Raw genomic sequence first — 21,339 nt, 5'->3', positions numbered from 1 at the left:
TTGCTCATACCAGATATCCAGCCAGATGACTGGACTAATATATTGGAATCACACCTTCATGTATCCCCATCAGCAAGTAACAATGATACAGTTGTGCATCATCCAGCAACCCTACTTCACATCCTGAATATTCTAATAGGAGTTAAGATTGACCTGCCATACTCCAGATGCTGATTTTTGGCACATGATTTGGACATGTGACCCCATTCATAGTTTTTGGGCCGAAGTGGTTTCCCTCTTATCTTCCTTACTGCCTTCCCCGGTCCCTCTACATCCTAAGGTATTGGAATATTTGATGAAGAACTTTGGAGACACCACACTAGAATTTTATTTTTGGCACAGAAAACCATAGCACAACTTTGGATGAATGGTCACCTTCCCACTTTCTCTCACTGGATTAAACTGGTAAATTCGGTTATTCCTTAAGAAAAGATAGTTTATCAAAACCGTAGATGCGCTAATAAATTTTCTAAGGCTTCGTTCACATATACGTCAGGGCTCTATTCTGACGTCCCCTCCGAGCCTTCCGTTATAATGGAGCCTTGACTGAAACAAACGGAAACCATAGATTTCAATGGTGACGGATCCGGTGCCGATGGTTTCAGTTTGTCTCAGTTCTGCAAGGGTTCCAGCATTTTGACGGATGAATAGAGTAGTGGGACCCTGACGCAGATGTGAACGAAGCCTAAGATATGAGACTTCCATTGACTTAGAGAATTGAAGGTCCTATATTTCTATATCTTTTACGATGTTTTATTTATTTATTTTGGTTACGTACTGTATTTTTCAGACTATAAGACGCACGCAGGTTTTAGACCACAGAAAATAGGAAAAAATTTCACATTTTACTTCTTTTACAAAGAAAAAAACTATTAGTTTCACCACATTCTGAGAGCCATAATTTTTATATTTTTTCATCGATTGAGCGGGGTGAGGGCCTTATTTTTTGCGGGATGAGCAGTTTTTATTGGCACATACGATTTTTTTTTATCACTTTATTTTATTTTTTTTAGCGCAAAGGTGACCAAAAAAACAACGATTCTTCGGTTTTAAATTATATTTTTTTTACACCTTTCACCGGCGAGTCAAATAATGCTATATTGTAATAGTTCAAACTTTTACGGACGCAGCGATATTATTATTATTATTTTTACATTGTGCTTGGGGAAAAATGGTTAAAGGGTTTTGTTTTTGATTTGATATATTTTTAACTTCTGAGAATTTATCAAACTTTTTCTTATAACACATTTTATTAGTTACCCTAGGGGACTTGAACCAGAGATAGTTAGATAGCTGGTACAATACTCGCTGAGCTACGCGGTTTCCGTAACTCCTATAGTAGTGAATCGCAGTTACAGAAGCAGCGTAACATACGAGCTACACTGTTTCCGTAACTGCTATTCAGTTCTATGGTAGTTAAGGAAACTGTGTAGCTCAGAGACTTACGGTGTTAACATAACTCGACCACGTACGCGGTTTTCGTAGCTATCAAGTTCCGGAAACAGCGTAGCTAGCTGTGCTACGCTGTTTCCGTAACTCCTATTCACTTCTGAGGGAGTTACGGAAACAGCGTAGCTCAGCAAGCACTCGGCTGTTTCCGAAACTCCCGACCACCTAACCAGGAAGTGGCCGTGAGACAGCGGAGCCGAGTAGGCTAGAACGAAGTTTAGGGGGCCCCGTTCTAGACGGAGGTGCGGGTCCCAAAGGTGGGACCTGCATCTATCTGACATTTATGACATATACTGTGGATATGTCAAATGTCCTTCATGGGTAAACCCCTATAAACGCCTTGGTCGCTATTGACCGCGGCATTGAACTCGTTAAACGGCCAGGAACAGCTCCATCGCTGTTCCTGGCCGTTAGAGCAGCTTGTCAGCTTTAAAACACAGCTGACACCTGCAGTGTTTGGACTGGGCACAGCGTGTGAGCCCGCTCCGCTCCAAACATCAGCCCCCTTGCTCCATGAAATGCTGGCACATCATGGGTCGCAGGGGCATAGCTAAAGGCTCATGGGCCCCGATGCAAAAGTTCTTATTGGGCCACCCCCCCGCACACTCCTCATGGCCGACGGTCCGCAGCTTTCAGATGCATCGCTGGTTCTCCTAAGTGACCCAACAATGCAGCACTAGTAGCCGGGGCGTCACTATGGCTGGGTTCACACACCCTATTTACGGATGTAATTCGGGCGTTTTAGCATTGAATTACGTCCGAAAATGCGGCTCAAAAGCGTTGGCAAACATCTGCCCATTCATTTGAATGGGTCTTACGATGTTCTGTGCCGACGGTCATTTTTTTTACGCGCTGCTGTCAAAAGGCGGCGCGTCAGAAAGACGCCCGCGTCAAAGAAGTGCCTGTCACTTCTTCAGACGTAAATGGAGCCGTTTTCCATGGACTCCATGGAAAAACAGATCCAATTACGTCCGTAATGGACGCAGCGAAAGACGCCTGCACATGCCATTACGGCTGAAATTACGGTGCTGTTTTCTCCTGAAAACAGCACTGTAATTTCAGCCGTAACGGACACTGCCGTGTGAACATACCCTCAGGGCTTAAAATGTCAGTGGAAATAGCCCCAATACATATGTGTCCGCCCCAAAAAAAATGTGTGTATAGGAGACAGCATAGCATATCTATAGCACTACGACCCTATAAACTATGGATAGGATTAGATACATTGGCTCAGCAGACAGTATCACACATGATAGGATTAGATACAGTGGCTCAGAAGGCAGTATTACACATGATAGAATTAGATACAGTGGCTCAGCAGACAGTATCACACATGATAGGATTAGATACAGTGGCTGAGCAGACAGTATCACACATGATAAGATTAGATACAGTGGCTCAGCAGACAGTATCACACATGATAGGATTAGATACAGTGGCTCAGCAGACAGTATCACACATGATCGGATTAGATACACAGCTCAGCAGACAGTATCACACATGATAGGATTAGAAACAGTGGCTCAGCACACAGTATCACACATGATAGGATTAGATACACCGGCTCAGCAGACAGTATCACACATGATAGGATTAGATACAGTGGCTCAGCAGACAGTATCACACATGATTGGATTAGATATAGGGCCAGCAGACAGTATCACGCATGATAGGATTAGATACAGTGGCTCAGAAGGCAGTATTACACATGATAGGATTAGATACAGTGGCTCAGCAGACAGTATCACACATGATAGGATTAGATACAGTGGCTCAGAAGGCAGTATCACACATGATACGATTAGATACAGGGCCCAGCAGACAGTATCACACATGATCGGATTAGATACAGGACTCAGCTCGCTGACATTGCAGCTCCAGCGCTGGACCCAGGAAAGGTAAGAATAATAATTTTTCTTCTTTATGTGTTACTGATTATTTTTGTGCGTTTGTGTTTTTTTACAGGTTTGGTTGTTGGACTTCGGATACGAGGACTTCAATGACGTTGTTTTTTTTATTCTCAATAAAATGGTTAATGAGGGTTGTTTTTTTATTTCAATAAAATATTTTTTTTTCTATGTGCTTGTATCTTTTTAAACTTTATTATCACCGCCTTAGTAATGGCCGCTGGCTGATTGACAACCTCCATTACTAAGGCGGGGCTTAATGTTAGCAGGTGCAGAGGCCAACACTAACCCCCATTATTACCCCGGCACCCACCGCCACCAGGGATGCTGGGAAGAGCCGGGTACGAACCAGTACCCGACCATCTGCAGTGACGGTCAGGCACCGGGGCGGCCGCAGGCTGGTAGTATTAGGCTGGGGAAGGCCAAAAACAGTGGCACCTACCACCCTGGTAATGCCGCCTGCTGCTGCTGTGTTGTATCTGGCTGGTTATGAAAATTGGGGGGGGGGGGGGGGGGGACCCGACATCGTTCTTTCCAATTATTTTTTTTTAAATGACGTGGGGTCCCCCCATTTTTCATAACCAGCCAGATACAATAAAGCAGCAGCAGCCTAGCATTACCAGGGTGGGAAGGGCCACTGTATCTGGCCTTTCCCCTCCTGATACTACCAGCCTGCGGCCGCCCCAGTGGCCGACCATCACTACAGATGGTCAAGTACTGGATGGTACCTGGCTCTTCCCAGCACCCCTGGTGGCGGTGGGTACCGGGGTAATAAAGGGGGTTAGTGTTCGCCTCTGCATCTGCTAACACTAAGCCCCGCCTTAGCAATGGACGCTGTCAATCAGGCGGTAGTAATATAGTTTAAAAAAAAACAAAGACATGGGAAAAATATTTTATCGAAATTAAAAAAAAACACACAACCCTCATTAACCATTTTATTGATAATAAAAAAAAAAGCTGTCATCGAAGTAGTCCTGGAATCCGACTTAGTCCAATGACCGAACCTGTAAGAAAACACACAAAAAACCCGATTAGTAACATGTGTTAGGCTTAGATACAGGGCCCATGTGTGATACTGTGTGTGGGACCCTGTATCTAAGCCTACCACAAGGTAGGCTTAGATACAGAGTCCAGCAGACAGGATCACACATGGGCCATGTATCTAAGCCTACCATGTGATTGGCTTAGATACAGGGCCCAGCAGACAGGATCACACAATCTGTGATCCTGTCTAATGGGACCTCTAAGCCTGCCACATCGTAGGCTTAAAGGGGTTTTGCAGTCCCTAAACATTGATGGCCTATCCACAGGATAGGCCATCAATAGCTTGTGTCGGGGTCAGTCTCCCGGGACCCGCCAATCAGCTGTTTTGAAGGGGCCGCAGCACTCGTACGAGAGCTGCTTCCCTTCATTTCACTACTCGCTCACACTGTGAATTGCCGACACCGATTCACAGTGTGACCGGAATGAAGGGGAGCAGCTCTCGTACGAGTGCTGCGGCCCCTTCAAAACAGCTGATTGGCGGGTGCCGGGAGTCGGACCCCGCCAGTCAGGGCTAATCTTACCTTCCTCTTCAGCCGCGGCGGAAGTTCTGTCGTCTCGATGCTGTGCGCGGCGCATAGCGCTGTGACGTCATGCGCTGCGCACAGCGCTTGACGTCAGGACCTCCGCTGCGATCCGGAACCAGGAAGGTAAGTACAGTCTGTTACTATAGTAACAGGGGCCCGCGGCCCGAGTTACTATAGTAACTTTTTATTGATGTGGTGCGGGGGGCTGTGGGCCCCCCTGGCTTCGGGGCCGGTCGCAATTGCGACCGCTGCGACCCCTATAGCTACGCCAGTGATGGGTCGGGAAGGGGTTAAGTAAGGAAGCGGTCAGGGGGCCCGGTCCCTCGATTGCCGACTATAAAGACACCCAGTCCCTTGACTGCCGACTATAAGACGCAGGGACTTTTTAGCAAGATTTATTCTTGTTAAAAACTGCGTCGTACAGTCCGAAAAATAAGATATACGTTTGACTTATCTGGGATCCATTCTACTTTTCCGGCTATGCGGATTATTGCATTACTGTTATGTTTACTCAGTAATTTCTGTTTTAACATCATCATTACTTCTGTAATATTCTGTAGTTCGATGTCTCCAACTTTTGTATACTTGTTATTGCACCAGATGTCAATAAAACGAATTTAATTATTTTTAAAAAAATATGAATTATTGAAGATATTGCGTTTGAAAATGGTGCAGTACTGCTCTCAGTCCATAGGTGGTGCTGTGAGATAGTGGTATTTACACACATACATAGATTAGTGCTGGCCAAGAAGTCCAAATAGCTGCTATGGGTTTGAAATGCAAGTACTACATAAACCTGATGTTGTTAGGCCCTATTTACACAGAGTTTTTTGCTGCCGAAATCGTGGCAAAAAACATCTGAAATCTGTAAAAACCGCTCACAGAAAAGAAATGGCTACATGCACCTTCTTCGGGCATATACGTTTCTGACCTCCCATTGATATCAACGGGTGGCAGAGAAAGTGTTTTTCGCTGTATTTTTTACCTGCAGTGCTCGTTCATCTGCTGATCGTATCGTTTGAAAAAAGAAAAATATTATCGTTGTCGGCAGCACATCTCGGTGTGTAAACAGGGAGACGCACTGCCAACATGATAATGTATGAGGACGAGCGATCGGAGTAACGACCGCTCGACCACCATCCATAGCTCCGTGTGACCAGAGCAAACGAGCGCCGATCAACGACATCTCGTTGATCAGTGCTCGCTGCACGGGCCTATTGTCGGCCGGTGTAAAAGATACTTTCTTCATTGGGATCTATATTCCTGTTTACGAGAGGCAGTATAGTAGTTCTATTCTTACATAGGGGGCAGTATAGTAGTAGTTATATTCTTGTATATAGGGGCGGTATTATAGTAGTTATATTCTTGTATATAGGGGCAGTATTATAGTAGTTATATTCTTGTATATAGGGGGCGGTATTATAGTAGTTATATTCTTGTATATAGGGGGCAGTATTATAGTAGTTATATTCTTGTATATAGGAGTAGTATAGTAGTTATATTCTTGTATATAGGGGCAGTATTATAGTAGTTATATTCTTGTATATAGGGGCAGTATTATAGTAGTTATATTCTTGTATATAGGGGGCAGTATTATAGTAGTTATATTCTTGTATATAGGGGGCAGTATTATAGTAGTTATATTCTTGTATATAGGAGTAGTATAGTAGTTATATTCTTGTATATAGGAGGCAGTATTATAGTAGTTATATTCTTGTATATAGTATTATAGTAGTTATATTCTTGTATATAGGGGGCAGTATTATAGTAGTTATATTCTTGTATATAGGGTGTAGTATTATAGTAGTTATATTCTTGTATATAAGGGGCAGTATTATAGTAGTTATATTCTTGTATATAGGGGGCAGTATTATAGTAGTTATATACTTGTATATAGTATTATAGTAGTTATATTCTTGTTTATAGGAGCAGTATTATAGTAGTTATATTCTTGTATATAGGGGGCAGTATTATAGTAGTTATATTCTTACATAGGGGGCAGTATTATAGTAGTTATATTCTTGTATATCGGGGCAGTATTATAGTAGTTATATTCTTGTATATAGGGGGCAGTATTATAGTAGTTATATTCTTGTATATAGGGGGCAGTATTATAGTAGTTATATACTTGTATATAGGAGCAGTATTATAGTAGTTATATTCTTGTATATAGGAGCAGTATTAAAGTAGTTATATTCTTACATAGGGGGCAGTATAATAGTAGTTATATTCTTGTATATAGTATTATAGTAGTTATATTCTTGTTTATAGGAGCAGTATTATAGTAGTTATATTCTTGTATATAGGAGCAGTATTATAGTAGTTATATTCTTGTATATAGGGTGTAGTATTATAGTAGTTATATTCTTGTATATAGGAGCAGTATTATAGTAGTTATATTCTAGTATATAGGGTGTAGTATTATAGTAGTTATATTCTTGTATATAGGGGGCAGTAGTATAGTAGTTATAGTCTTGTATATAGGAGCAGTATTATAGTAGTTATATTCCTGTATATTGGAGCAGTATTATAGTAGTTATATCCTTGTATATAGGGGCAGTATTATAGTAGTTATATCCTTGTATATAGGGGCAGTATTATAGTAGTTATATTCTTGTATATAGGGGGCAGTATTATAGTAGTAACATTCTTGTATACAGGAGCAGTATTATAGTAGTCATATTCTTGTATATAGGGGGCAGTATTATAGTAGTTATATTCTTGTATATAGGGGGCAGTATTATAGTAGTTCTATTCTTGTATATAGGGGCAGTATTATAGTAGTTATATTCTTGTATATAGGGCAGTATTATAGTAGTTATATTCTTGTATATAGGGGCAGTATTATAGGAGTTATATTCTTGTATATAGGGATCAGTATTATAGTAGTTATATTCTTGTATATAGGGGGCAGTATTATAGTAATTATATTCTTGTATATAGGGGCAGTATTATAGTAGTTATATTCTTGTATATAGGGGGTGGTATTATAGTAGTTATATTCTTGTATATAGGGGGCAGTATTATAGGAGTTATATTCTTGTATATAGGGGCAGTATTAGGGCAAAGCCCCACGTGGCGGAATTGCTCTGGAATTCCGCTGCGGACACTCCGCAGCGTTAATCCGCAGCGGACCCGTTTCTCCATTGCCTTCCACTGCTTTTTAGTAGGCTTCGTTTAGACGATGCGGAAAATTCCGCTGCGGAGCATAGGCTGCGGTTCGGAATTTGGTGTCCGCAGCATACAATGGTTGTTGCGGACCTGTGGCGGACTGGTTGCGGACTCATTGCGGAACTTCTCCATTGACTTCAATGGAGATTCTAAGTTCCGCAATGAAGTCCGCAGATGTCATGTACATGTTATGTGTGCTGCGGAGCGTATTGTTTTTTTAACATGACATTTCTTCATTCTCGCTGGACCTATGTATTTCTAGGTCTACAGCCAGACTGAGGAAGTCAATGGGGCTCCCGTAATTACGGGTGACTACGTGTGTGCACCCATAATTACGAGTGACTACGTGTGTGCACCCATAATTACGGGAGCGTTGCTAGGCGGCGTCAGTAAATAGTCACTGTCCATGGTGCTGAAAGAGTTAAGCGATCAGCAGTAACTGTTTCTGCACCCTGGACAGTGACTACCGATCACAATACAGATCAACCTGTAAAAAAAATAGAAGTTCATACTTACCGAGAACTCCCTGCTTCTTCCTCCAGTCCGGCTTCCCAGGATGACGTTTCAGTCTAAGTGACGGCTGCAGCCAATCACAGGCTGCAGCGGTCACATGGACTGCCGCGTCATCCAGAGAGGTCGGGCTGGATTCCGAAAGAGGGACGCGTCACCAAGACAACGGCCGGTAAGTATGAAATTCTTTTACTTTCACTAGGGAAAGTGCTGTCCCTTCTCTCTATCCTGTACTGATAGAGAGAAGGGAAGTACTTTCCCCTCAATACGCAGCGGCTAGTCCGCATCAATTTACTGCACATTTTGGGCAGATCCACCACAGAATCTGCAACGCAGATTCTGTGCGGCATTGATGCGGACAGTTGCGGAAGAAATACGCCACGTGGGGCCATGCCCTTATAGTAGTTATATTCTTGTATATAGGGGCAGTATTATAGTATTGATATTCTTGTATATAGGAGGCAGTATTATAGTAGTTATATTCTTGTATATAGGGGCAGTATTATAGTAGTTATATTCTTGTATATAGGGGCAATATTATAGTAGTTATATTCTTGTATATATGAGGCAGTATTATAGTAGTTATATTCTTGTATATAGGGGGAAGTATTATAGTAGTTATATTCTTGTATATAGGAGCAGTATTATAGTAGTTATATTCTTGTATATAGGGAGCAGTATTATAGTAGTTATATTCTTGTATATAGGGAGCAGTATTATAGTAGTTATATTCTTGTATATAGGGAGCAGTATTATAGTAGTTATATTCTTGTATATAGGAGCAGTATTATAGTAGTTATATTCTTGTATATAGGAGGCAGTATTATAGTAGTTATATTCTTGTATATAGGGGTCAGTATTATAGTAGTTATATTCTTGTATATAGGAGCAGTATTATAGTAGTTATATTCTTATATATAGGGGCAGTGTTATAGTAGTTATATTCTTGTATATAGGGGCAGTATTATACTAGTTATATTCTTGTATATAGGGGGCAGTATTATGTAGTTATATTCTTGTATATAGGGGCAGTATTATAGTAGTTATATTCTTGTATATAGGAGGCAGTATTATAGTAGTTATATTCTTGTATATAGGGGGAAGTATTATAGTAGTTATATTCTTGTATATAGGAGCAGTATTATAGTAGTTATATTCTTGTATATAGGAGCAGTATTATAGTAGTTATATTCTTGTATATAGGGAGCAGTATTATAGTAGTTATATTCTTGTATATAGGGAGCAGTATTATAGTAGTTATATTCTTGTATATAGGGAGCAGTATTATAGTAGTTATATTCTTGTATATAGGAGCAGTATTATAGTAGTTATATTCTTGTATATAGGAGGCAGTATTATAGTAGTTATATTCTTGTATATAGGGGTCAGTATTATAGTAGTTATATTCTTGTATATAGGAGCAGTATTATAGTAGTTATATTCTTATATATAAGAGGCAGTATTATAGTAGTTATATTCTTGTATATAGGGGGCAGTATTATAGTAGTTATATTCTTGTATATAGGGAGCAGTATTATAGTAGTTATATTCTTGTATATAGGGAGCAGTATTATAGTAGTTATATTCTTGTATATAGGAACAGTATTATAGTAGTTATATTCTTGTATATAGGGGGCAGTATTATAGTAGTTATATTCTTGTATATAGGGGGCAGTATTATAGTTGTTATATTCTTGTATATAGGGGGCAGTATTATAGTAGTTATATTCTTGGATATAGGGGCAGTATTATAGTAGTTATATTCTTGTATATAGGAGCAGTATTATAATAGTTATATTCTTGTATATAGGGGGCAGTATTATAGTAGTTATATTCTTGTACATAGGGGGCAGTATTATAGTAGTTAGATTCTTGGATATAGGGGCAGTATTATAGTAGTTATATTCTTGGATATAGGAGCAGTATTAAAGTTTGTTTATTCTGTTATGGATCTCAGTTTCTTAGGCCAATGTTTGAATGCCCTTAAAAAGTGACAACCACTTCTATGATCCACATGTGCTCAGAGCAGTTGTCAGCTCATACAAAGTACATTATTCATCAGGGCGACAATAAACATAGTGGAAGCGACATCCCACAATATAAAAAAAATCTGTGCTCTATCCTGAGGCAATGATATGCAGTTGCTCTAGTCCAGCTATAATTTATCTTTATTCTGGACGTCCACAGAGGTGGGCTATAGACAGTGCTTACGATCACTGTGGTTGGAGGAATTTGTAGCCATATGCCCATCTTAATATTCTGGATGCAGATCACTCTTTACATATAGGTCACTGGGTAAGATCTGTTTTGCAACCACACAATGTTATTCTGATATTTAGCGTGTAAGTGATGATTTATAGCAGTGGGTGAAGTTCCTGACTCATGCTATACTCATAATCTTTATGTTGGCTGCTCTCTAAAGTTCCACAGAAGCTCACTGAGTCTCTCTGGAAGTGGGAGTCGCTATATCTGGCAGCGGATCTAGGCTAGAATACCATTTTACACCCATTAAATTTATTTTCCAAACTTGCCCTTTAAATGTTTTTACCCATTATAATAAAGCTACAGAAGAGTCACACAGCTCCAGATTATATTCTGAAAGAATTTTCCTATATATTCTGGGGATTATTCTGAGCAATGAAAACAATCTGGTAGAACAGTTCATTGATGAAAGGCCGAGCCTGGTCCGATGAGCTGGCAATGGTGACGTCACTTCACGGGAAATCATTCGCCATTCAACAGAGCTGGAGTAGACAGTCTCCTACCGTTTCAGACAGGAGTCCACCACTGGGCTCTATTAATAAGGTTGTCCAGCCAGGACCCCTTTTTGAATGTAGCCTCCCCTTCTCCAGGCGAATAGCTGGTCGCAGGAGTCCAACTGCTGAAACGGCCACCTGCACATTTCCCCTGTAGGGTGAGCAACCATAATGAAGTTAATTCAGAGTCCACAGAACAAGCGCTGCATTTTGGACTGGTTCTCTGCTTGGCTGATTGGGTTCAACCAACCAGAACACCCATCTCTACGACATTAATATGTCCTAATAAGGGATATGTGCAGGGGTACTCCTAAGAAGGCAACTCCTGCATGGGGCAAAAAGGAACCTATGGGGTCTATATGGACTCTAGTGGATTCAACCTCAGCTTAAAGAGGCTCTGTCACCAGATTATCAAATCACTATCTCCTATTGCATGTGATCGGCGCTGCAATGTAGATAACAGTAACGTTTTTGTTTGTTTTTTTAAAACGATCATTTTTGGCTAAGTTATGAGCAATTTTATATTTATGCAAATGAGCCTTTCTAATGGACAACTGGGCGTGTTTTCTCTTCTTTCCAACTGGGCGTGTATTGTGTTTTTAGCAACTGGGCGTGTTTACTTCTTTCACTGCACAATCACACTGTGCTGTGGATCATGCTGGGCTGGAACAATGAGAAGTGCAGGACACTGATTGGTCACTCTCATACACTCCTCTGAACAACACCCAGTTGGTAAAAAGTAAAAACACGCCCAGTTGTCCATTGAGAAACTCATTAGCATAAATCTAAACTAGCTCATAACATGCTCAAAAATTATCGTTTTTCAAAATAAAAACCACTGCTGTTCTCTACATTACAGCGCCAATCAGATTATGTAGGAGATAGGGCACTTATAATCTGGTGACAGAGCCTCTTTAAGGTCTCATGCCCACTTCAGTTTTTTCCTTCAGGGTGCGGTCTTTTTCACTGATAGCATCCTGACCCATTCATTTCAATGGCCCATTGAAATGAATGGGTCAGGATGCTACACTTCCGTTATTTTCACGGATCAGTTGTTCCGTTCCGTCAAAAGTAGAGCATGTCCTACTTTCTCAGTGATTCCGTGACCGTGGGTCCATAGAAGTCAATGGGTCAGTGAAAAAAACGGACGGCACACGGAAGGCTTTAGTGTGCCGTCTGTTTTTGACGGATCCGTTGCCCTAGCAACGGCAGGGGTTGCCAAAGTTCACAGACTGGGACATTTGACAAGTTCAAATAAAGTTCAATACCTTCCTTTTTTTTTTTTACGGAAACACGGAAGCACAACGTCCGTTTGAAACGGAAACATGGAACAGACACAGAGTACACACGGATACCATAATGGACACACGGATCCGTGAGAAACGGCCGTGAAAACGGTGATGGAAGTGTGCATGAGGCCTAAGAGATCCCTTATATACTTTACCAAGAATCACGTAGACATGATTCTAGCCTTACCAAAATGAATGCATTGTATACTGCATCGAATTATGTAAGAGAGAATTTATAAAGGATCCCTAAAAAAATAACCTCATACTGGAGTTTCCTTTGAGTGTCTTCTGGTCTCGCTTAAGGCTTACCCAGATTATATAGGGCTGGAATAAAACTGCTGGATCCTATACGTAACCTTTTTGTGCCCTAACCCTGCCCTATCCAGAACCTTCACCTCCTAATATAGAACCAGAGACATAACTTCAAGCTTCTGGGCCCTAATGCAAAGTCTGTATCATTCTCCCCCAAATATCACATTATTTAAAGGACTGGACCCTGATGTACTCTTTAAGCCCCCCTCAAGCTCCAGGACCGTGTAAGATGTTGACTATGGAGGTGACATTTATATATCACTTTATTATTTCGACTGTCTCTAAGGCCCCATGCACACGACCGTAGATTTAGTCAGTAATTACGGACCCGTTCATTTCTATGGCCAACTTGCACCTTCCCGTATATTTAAGGGAAGGTGTCCGTGCCGTAGAAAACTTCCAGAAAAGATGACATACTTTATAATCACAGAACGTGATTACGGCCACGGACGATGGGGCCTAAGTCTGTGGACAGATAACTTGTATTCTGCAAAATCCATCCAAGATTAATTACAAATTGGTGCTGTTATAATCTTGTTCCTAGAAACGTTTGGAATGTGTTATGGTCCAACCGAACTGCTTCATTACAATCCACTGTGGAATATGGCTCGGTTTCAAGGAACTCAGCGTTGATTGACAGCCCTGTTCCTATTCATAGCTGCCTTAATCTTGAATAATTAATGATATATTCGTTTACAGTTAAGTTTTGTTCTAGCGCAGAAAGGATTGTGGTATGGAGCTGGGCTGCTATGTAAACACATAGGGAAAGCTATGATACTAATCACTCTGCTGGTTTGTTGCTGCTTGTTTTATTTATCCAAGATGTTATGTGTTTTCAAAACTGAGCAACCTGTGAGAGCTAACAATAACCAGATGGGACAGAAAGGCCCACTACATACCAGATCACTAAGCAATATGTACATCATATGGAAACTGCATTGTAAATGGTTTGCCGGCTAATTCTGCCTTGTATACTGCTCATCAGATAGCTCTGCCTTGTATACTGCTCATCAGATAGCTCTGCCTTGTATACTGCTCATCAGATAGCTCTGCCTTGTATACTGCTCATCAGACAGCTCTGCCTTGTATACTGCTCATCAGATAGCTCTGCCTTGTATACTGCTCATCACATAGCTCTGCCTTGTATACTGCTCATCAGATAGCTCTGCCTTGTATACTGCTCATCAGATAGCTCTGCCTTGTATACTGCTCATCAGATAGCTCTGCCTTGTATACTGCTCATCAGATAGCTCTGCCTTGTATACTGCTCATCAGATAGCTCTGCCTTGTATACTGCTCATCAGATATTTCTGCCTTGTATACTGCTCATCAGATAGCTCTGCCTTGTATACTGCTCATCAGATATTTCTGCCTTGTATACTGCTCATCAGATAGCTCTGCCTTGTAAACTGCTCATCAGATAGCTCTGCCTTGTAAACTGCTCATCAGATAGCTCTGCCTTGTATACTGCTCATCAGATATTTCTGCCTTGTATACCGCTCATCAGATAGCTCTGCCTTGTAAACTGCTCATCAGATAGCTCTGCCTTGTATACTGCTCATCAGATAGCTCTGCCTTGTATACTGCTCATCAGATAGCTCTGCCTTGTATACTGCTCATCAGATATTTCTGCCTTGTATACTGCTCATTAGATAGCTCTGCCTTGTATACTGCTCATCAGATAGCTCTGCCTTGTATACTGCTCATCAGATAGCTCTGCCTTGTATACTGCTCATCAGATAGCTCTGCCTTGTATACTGCTCATCAGATAGCTCTGCCTTGTATACTGCTCATCAGATAGCTCTGCCTTGTATACTGCTCATCAGATAGCTCTGCCTTGTATACTGCTCATCAGATAGCTCTGCCTTGTATACTGCTCATCAGATAGCTCTGCCTTGTATACTGCTCATCAGATAGCTCTGCCTTGTAAACTGCTCATCAGATAGCTCTGCCTTGTATACTGCTCATCAGATAGCTCTGCCTTGTATACTGCTCATCAGATAGCTCTGCCTTGTATACTGCTCATCAGATAGCTCTGCCTTGTATACTGCTCATCAGATATTTCTGCCTTGTATACTGCTCATTAGATATTTCTGCCTTGTATACTGCTCATCAGATAGCTCTGCCTTGTATACTGCTCATCAGATATTTCTGCCTTGTATACTGCTCATCAGATATTTCTGCCTTGTATACTGCTCATCAGATATTTCTGCCTTGTATACTGCTCATCAGATATTTCTGCCTTGTATACTGCTCATCAGATATTTCTGCCTTGTATACTGCTCATCAGATAGCTCTGCCTTGTAAACTGCTCATCAGATAGCTCTGCCTTCTATACTGCCCATCCGATATTTCTACATTGTATACTGCTCATCAGATAGCTCTGCCTTGTATACTGCTCATCAGATAGCTCTGCCTTGTATACTGCTCATCAGATAGCTCTGCCTTGTATACTGCTCATCAGATAGCTCTGCCTTGTATACTGCTCATCAGATATTTCTGCCTTGTATACTGCTCATCAGATATTTCTGCCTTGTATACTGCTCATCAGATATTTCTGCCTTGTATACTGCTCATCAGATAGCTCTGATGCCTTGTATGCTGCCCATCCGATACTTCTGCCTTGTATACTGCCCATCCGATATTTCTACATTGTATACTGCTCACTGGATAATTCTACATTATATACTGTTCATCACATAATTCTGCATTGTATATGGCTCAACGGGTAATTCATAGCTCTTTTTTTTTTTATAAATTCCCCCACAAGTGTGCACACCCCAAACAGATCTGAAGAAACAAAATTTATATTCTGTTTTTTATTTTTCCCCGTACAACAAATTTGGTTTGTACATGAATATACCTTCAGAGTTGACTACATACTGCTACATCGTAAGTTCTAGAAACTTTCCAATAGAGTCAATGACTCTCCTGCCTTTTGCCCCCAACTCAATTCAGAAACCATGCTCCAGCACGGAGGACTAGCAGCCATCTTTCCTTAAAATATTCATGGGGTAGAAGTGCTGATGGCATGTACCAATGAGCCCCTCACTGACTCTGTGGTACCATCAGATTTCAACAGGAGCATGAAGATATGGTGAGAACAACATTTGCACAAATGATTCATTAGGAAGTCTGAAGGATACAAAAAAAAATCTGCTCGACTGTTATAAGTGTTAGAGATTTTCTGATACAATCGCATTTTCTGCACTGGATACATTACACACCGGTTAGATTCCAGAGAATTGGAGCTTCTATTTCGGATAGATGTTTTAGGTGTCAATCGGACACTGGCACATATCTACATTGTGTGTGGTTGTGTCCTGGGATACTGCCCTTTTGGTCGGAGGTGCTAGATTTCCTTCATGTACACTTTGGGTTCTCTCGACTCCTCACTCCCCAGACATGTCTTTTGGGTAATATAAATGGAGGTTGTACAGGGCCACTATGACAAAATCTGCTTTTGATTTGTTCTGTTCTGTGCTAGGAAGGTTAGGATTATGGCTTGGAAGGCCACTGGGTGTCCGAGTCTGTTACAGTGGATGCAGCTGGTGAACAAAAATATGTACCCATGTATCAGAAATGATCTCTCAACAGAAACTGTCCTGATAAAGAGAAAGCTGTGGTCCAGGCGGTTGGAAATCTCAGAAACTGTGGTTTAATGTTTATATTATTAAGTGGGTGTGGGAATAGCTCGGGATATTGGAGCATTTGGATGAATAGAGGGTGAACGTGTGTTTCCCTATGTTGGGTAATGGATGTTGGCACCTTAATACTCCGGCTTAACTGTCTCTTATACCAATGGGATGCTATTGAGTAGCCATATCCTACTGAGGACTGTCATTGTAATAGGGGTAGCAGTGCCTTATTTGTTACCTGTACTTTCTGGATTGTTTCTTTGTACTTGTTTTTATACTACTAAAATTGAAAATAAAGCCTGGTCTGCTTGACCAGAACATAAACCGCATATTTCAGTTTTATATGACCGATCCCCATTCATTCGTGTTCTTTTATACATGACTGCAACATGGTCAAATTGCAACATTATTTTTTCCCGACATTTGTTTTTATGGTAATCGCGTTTTTCATTTTTTTTTTCCAGTGACCACCTATGCCAAAAACTGTAGTAGGAACTATGGATCAAACCTATACATAATAATAAAAGGGAACTTGTGAACAAATCTCATGTGTACAATGTAGAAAAAAAATTCTGCAGCAAAAACATTTATTAATTGACCTGCGGCGCGGAATTTAAATTTGCAGCATGTTAATTTATGCTGCGGATTCGTTGCTCTTCCGTTGCGTGTTTTCCCCATTGAGTGATGCAAAACTCGCAACAAATAGCCAAGTATTGCCACTTTTGCCGCAAAAATCTCAAATAAAATAAAGACAGCTTTTTTTGTGTAAAATGAATAAAAAAAAGTTAATACTGATAACCCGACTGTTGTCATAGCGACGCTTTGTACTGTTCTCCGTCCAGACCGGCTTCCTGGGATTATGTTTCGTCCCATGTGACAGCTGCAGCGTCATCCTAGGAAGCTGGACTGCACGGACAAAATTCGCCATTACAACGGCCAGGGGTAAGTATAGACTTTTTTTTATTTCCTTTAAGCGCTGTTTTCCGCTGCAGAGATTCCGCCATAAAAACTGCACGACAATTTGGTGCAGTTTTTCTGGCGGATTTTGCGGCAGATTCTAGGTTGGATACGCTGCATGCTTTTAAGCAACATCCGACCCGTGGGAACCCTGCCTAAGGCCTTATTCACACGAAAGTTGATTATGACCGGCCATTGTTTCAACAGACTGTGGTAAGGGTCAGTTAAAAAATAGGACAAGTCCTATTTTTTTTGCGATCATGCATCCCTCCATAGACTCTAGTCTATGGAGGATGCGTGATAACTCATCCCGCAGGGTTGCAGCACGGATGCACCTCCGACGTGAAAACGGCAGTTTTTCACGTCCGAGGTTTCATACGCTCGCGTGAATCTAGCCTAAGGGTTACCTAGTCAAAGCCATGGATTTCTATTAAGTCTATTTTCTAAGGGCACCCATAAGGGGTGCGGTATTTCTCCAGTGTGGGAGGTGGTATATAGTGGTCATAAATAGTAATGCTATGCAAACGACGCCTTTATACTCAGTCTTTAGAAGCAAACAATGACTGTAGCCTATAGAAGCTCATATTGTGTGTTCTAGATTTTTTAGACTGTTGCTCAATAAATTGGGCTAAGATTATATCTGCATTATCCCACCCAGCTCCCCACTGTATGATGCCTGGGGTATACAATCTACATTACAATGTGTGTTTTACATTCAGCTTTGACTCGATGCAGTTTTTCATGGTTGCTGTTGCCATGGTAGCGAAGCAGTCGGACAAATTATATTGGCAACAGTGAAGCAAGATTTATATAAATATATATTACTGGCTGATCATTGGATGACTGTTGAAAAGTAATATGTGAATTACTGGTTAGCAAATATTATAACACAACCCCAAACTGACTCATGTGGGTGAAAAAGATAAGTGAGGGCAAAGTTACCCCATGTAATAGCAGATTTATGTGTATAGCAATGCAAAACAAAAACAAAAAAAGCCACTGACCGTAGAAGACAAAGTGAAAAAGGACTTAGAAGTTGCACATGCTAACAAATGCAGGCAGGTAAGTGTTCACAGGTAGCAGAGTGAAGTTTGCCAATTTGGCGCAACGTATGGAGACATCACTTTGTGTTATTTAGCGTAACTTAAAAGACACAGGTAAATGACAAATTTAGCTCCGCCTGGAAGAAAAGCCAACAAAACATTGAAGTCCAGAGCCAGTAATGGGAATTTTGGTGTTCACAAGGCTTTTTTAAAAGGCACGGATACTTTTTTCATTAAACTTGCCTTAATAACAATCAACCAAAAATTCTATATTAGACCCATTGGACAGGTGATTTATAGAGTTGATCCGGCCTTAGGACACAAGCGTACGGCCGTAATAAACACGTAGTACGAATCCATAATACGGCCACATTAACATAGTAGTTCATCTGGTTGATCACACAATGATGATTCCATTGGCTGTTCTAAGGGTTTAAAACCACTATGCAGATTAATCTTGAGGGAACGTTATGGAGTTCAGCTGAAAAATACCAATTCAACCAGATTATTACACATCCACATGAACCCATGCCCCCAATCCTGTCTGTGGAAACCTTCCTTGTTTTATAGAAAAACCTCCAGTGGGCATATATATAATAAAAAAAGATAATTTTATTTGAATGGTCAAACAATCCGGTCACGGCTAAGACAACTTATACACACAATACAACGCAATAGCACAATATAGGAAATGTACCATAATTCTGCTTTGCTTAGAATAATACCATCACGCATTTCATTGAAGACTTAAACATGTATTTCATTTCATTGTAGAGCTTCAATTTCACAGTTGAAGTACTAAAATAAGGCCACTTATTGGAATAATAAATGACAGAATCCTATTGATACAATCACGCATATTCATCAATGAATATATGTCTTACCTAACAATGACGTACATCACCGCACAGTTGCCCACAAGGCCCACCACGCAGACAATCAGATACACCACAACTATGGTGACCTGGATGCCCAGCGGTAAGAACCGGTCTCCTGTTCCGTTGAAGAAACTGCCATTCAGGGATGAATTGCGTAAGAACTCTCTAAGAAAGGCGGCCTCGTAGGGCAGGTCCGACAGAGGGAAATCCATCGGTCAGCAGAGATCTGAGGGACAGAAGAAGACAAGTTCAAGAGGAGACCACTAAGCGGTAGCCACTCAGGAAGTTTCAGACTTGACCTACCAGACAGCCCAGAAGGTGATCCTGTCACTGTGCTGAGCGGAGGAGACTCTAATGCATTAAATATGGAACAGCAGAGCAATAAAACATCTCACCTGAGAACTTGCTGAGCCATAAAAATAAAATGTCACTGAGCACATGGTCAGAACACTTCCCCTCACACCAGCTCCTTAACCATTTACATGCGGCATGGACTGAGAATTTGGCTTATGCCCGAGCAACGCTTGCAAACAGACAATTGTTATTGGTCAGGTCCATCTTCAGATAAAGAAGGTTCCTTGAATTTACGGAGTATATAAATTAGAGGAGTGAATGACATTATCAAGGCTGAAGGACTAGAGCTCCATTGACTACACAAGTGTAATGATGCCACCTGGATCCAGTATATGTTGACTTATTAATCAATTCCTATGATCAATTCCATTTTCCCCTTTTAAGTTAATATTTATTCAACGAGACTATATAAAATGTAAATAAGCATATTACAATCAAAGGTAGGACTGCCAACATTGGACTACATGGTTATCGGTATAGGTGGCATGGCGGCTCAGGGCTTAGCACTACTGCCTTGCTGCTGTGGAGTCATAAATTAGCATCATCCATAACGCTCCATACTCCTCCATCGGGGAGCGATCTATAGTGATGTTCATCCTAAACTTCCTGGTTCAAGAAGAGAATGCAAGAACTTCAATAAAGACTGACACTTAAGACACATGCACACAACTGTTTTGCATCTCCATACAAAGTCTGAGTAGAAGTCTATGGGAGGCTCCTGTACTTCTGTATACCTCCGATTTCATACAGAATCCCACAAATAAAAACATGGCATGCTCCATTGGATACCGTACTACAGAGGTTTTCTTTCTATTGCAAAGGGAGAACATCTCTTTAATATGGAGGTGCCGAACAGCGACACACAGAGTGCCTACAGCTCCGTAGTAGGAAGCCGCCGGTACTCCATGTGCCTCTGTACAGGCTTTGCGCACACACAGGGGATATTGTGAGAATAATAAACAATAAAATAATTTTTTTAAATAAATTGTAATAAAGAAAAAGAGCATTACATGAAATGCGCCAAATCTATTATGTATTTAGAAGATTTTTACACCTACCATGACCGTTTTGAAAAAAAAAAAAAAAAGGGGGTATAGCGGAGAGGAGTCTTAAAATTATGGTGCACAATATTAGTATATCTGTAGAGCCACGAAGCGGCGTAAGGAATAGAAATGTGTCTAACATTCCAGGAGAGTAAAGGCCCTTCGACGGAGCGACTACCATAAAAAATTTTGTATAATCATTCAAATTCACGAGATAATCGCCACATGTAATCGCGTGCAACGATCGAACGCTGAATCGCTGGGTTTCCGTGGATCGGCCGTATATATCCGAGTGAAAGATTATGGTTAGTCGTCGCCACATCCCCTCGTCTAATCAGAAATCTTTCAGTCGTTAGCAGTTCAGAGATGAGGTGTGGGCGAACGAGCAACGATCACAGTTCTGACTGAACAGGAATAGATAGAAAGAATAGATCATCTTTTGAACGCAAACGACTCGCTAAATC

General features: G+C 41.0%; 1 protein-coding gene across 1 annotated transcript in view; it reads right to left on the bottom strand.

Annotated features, from left to right (window-relative positions):
• OPRL1 (opioid related nociceptin receptor 1) overlaps positions 1-21,339 on the bottom strand; it is a 238,810-nt gene that overhangs the window by 56,238 nt on the left and 161,233 nt on the right. Inside the window, exon 7 of the mRNA XM_075846564.1 lies at positions 19,485-19,704. Coding sequence (XP_075702679.1) covers positions 19,485-19,690 — 206 coding nt within the window. The 5' untranslated portion in view covers positions 19,691-19,704. The remainder of the gene's footprint in view (positions 1-19,484; positions 19,705-21,339) is intronic.

This window comes from Rhinoderma darwinii, chromosome 13 (assembly GCF_050947455.1).
Source record: "Rhinoderma darwinii isolate aRhiDar2 chromosome 13, aRhiDar2.hap1, whole genome shotgun sequence".
Taxonomy (NCBI): Eukaryota; Metazoa; Chordata; class Amphibia; order Anura; family Rhinodermatidae; genus Rhinoderma; species Rhinoderma darwinii.
Note: the sequence above shows the minus strand (reverse complement) of the source record. Positions and strands in the feature narration are given on the sequence as shown.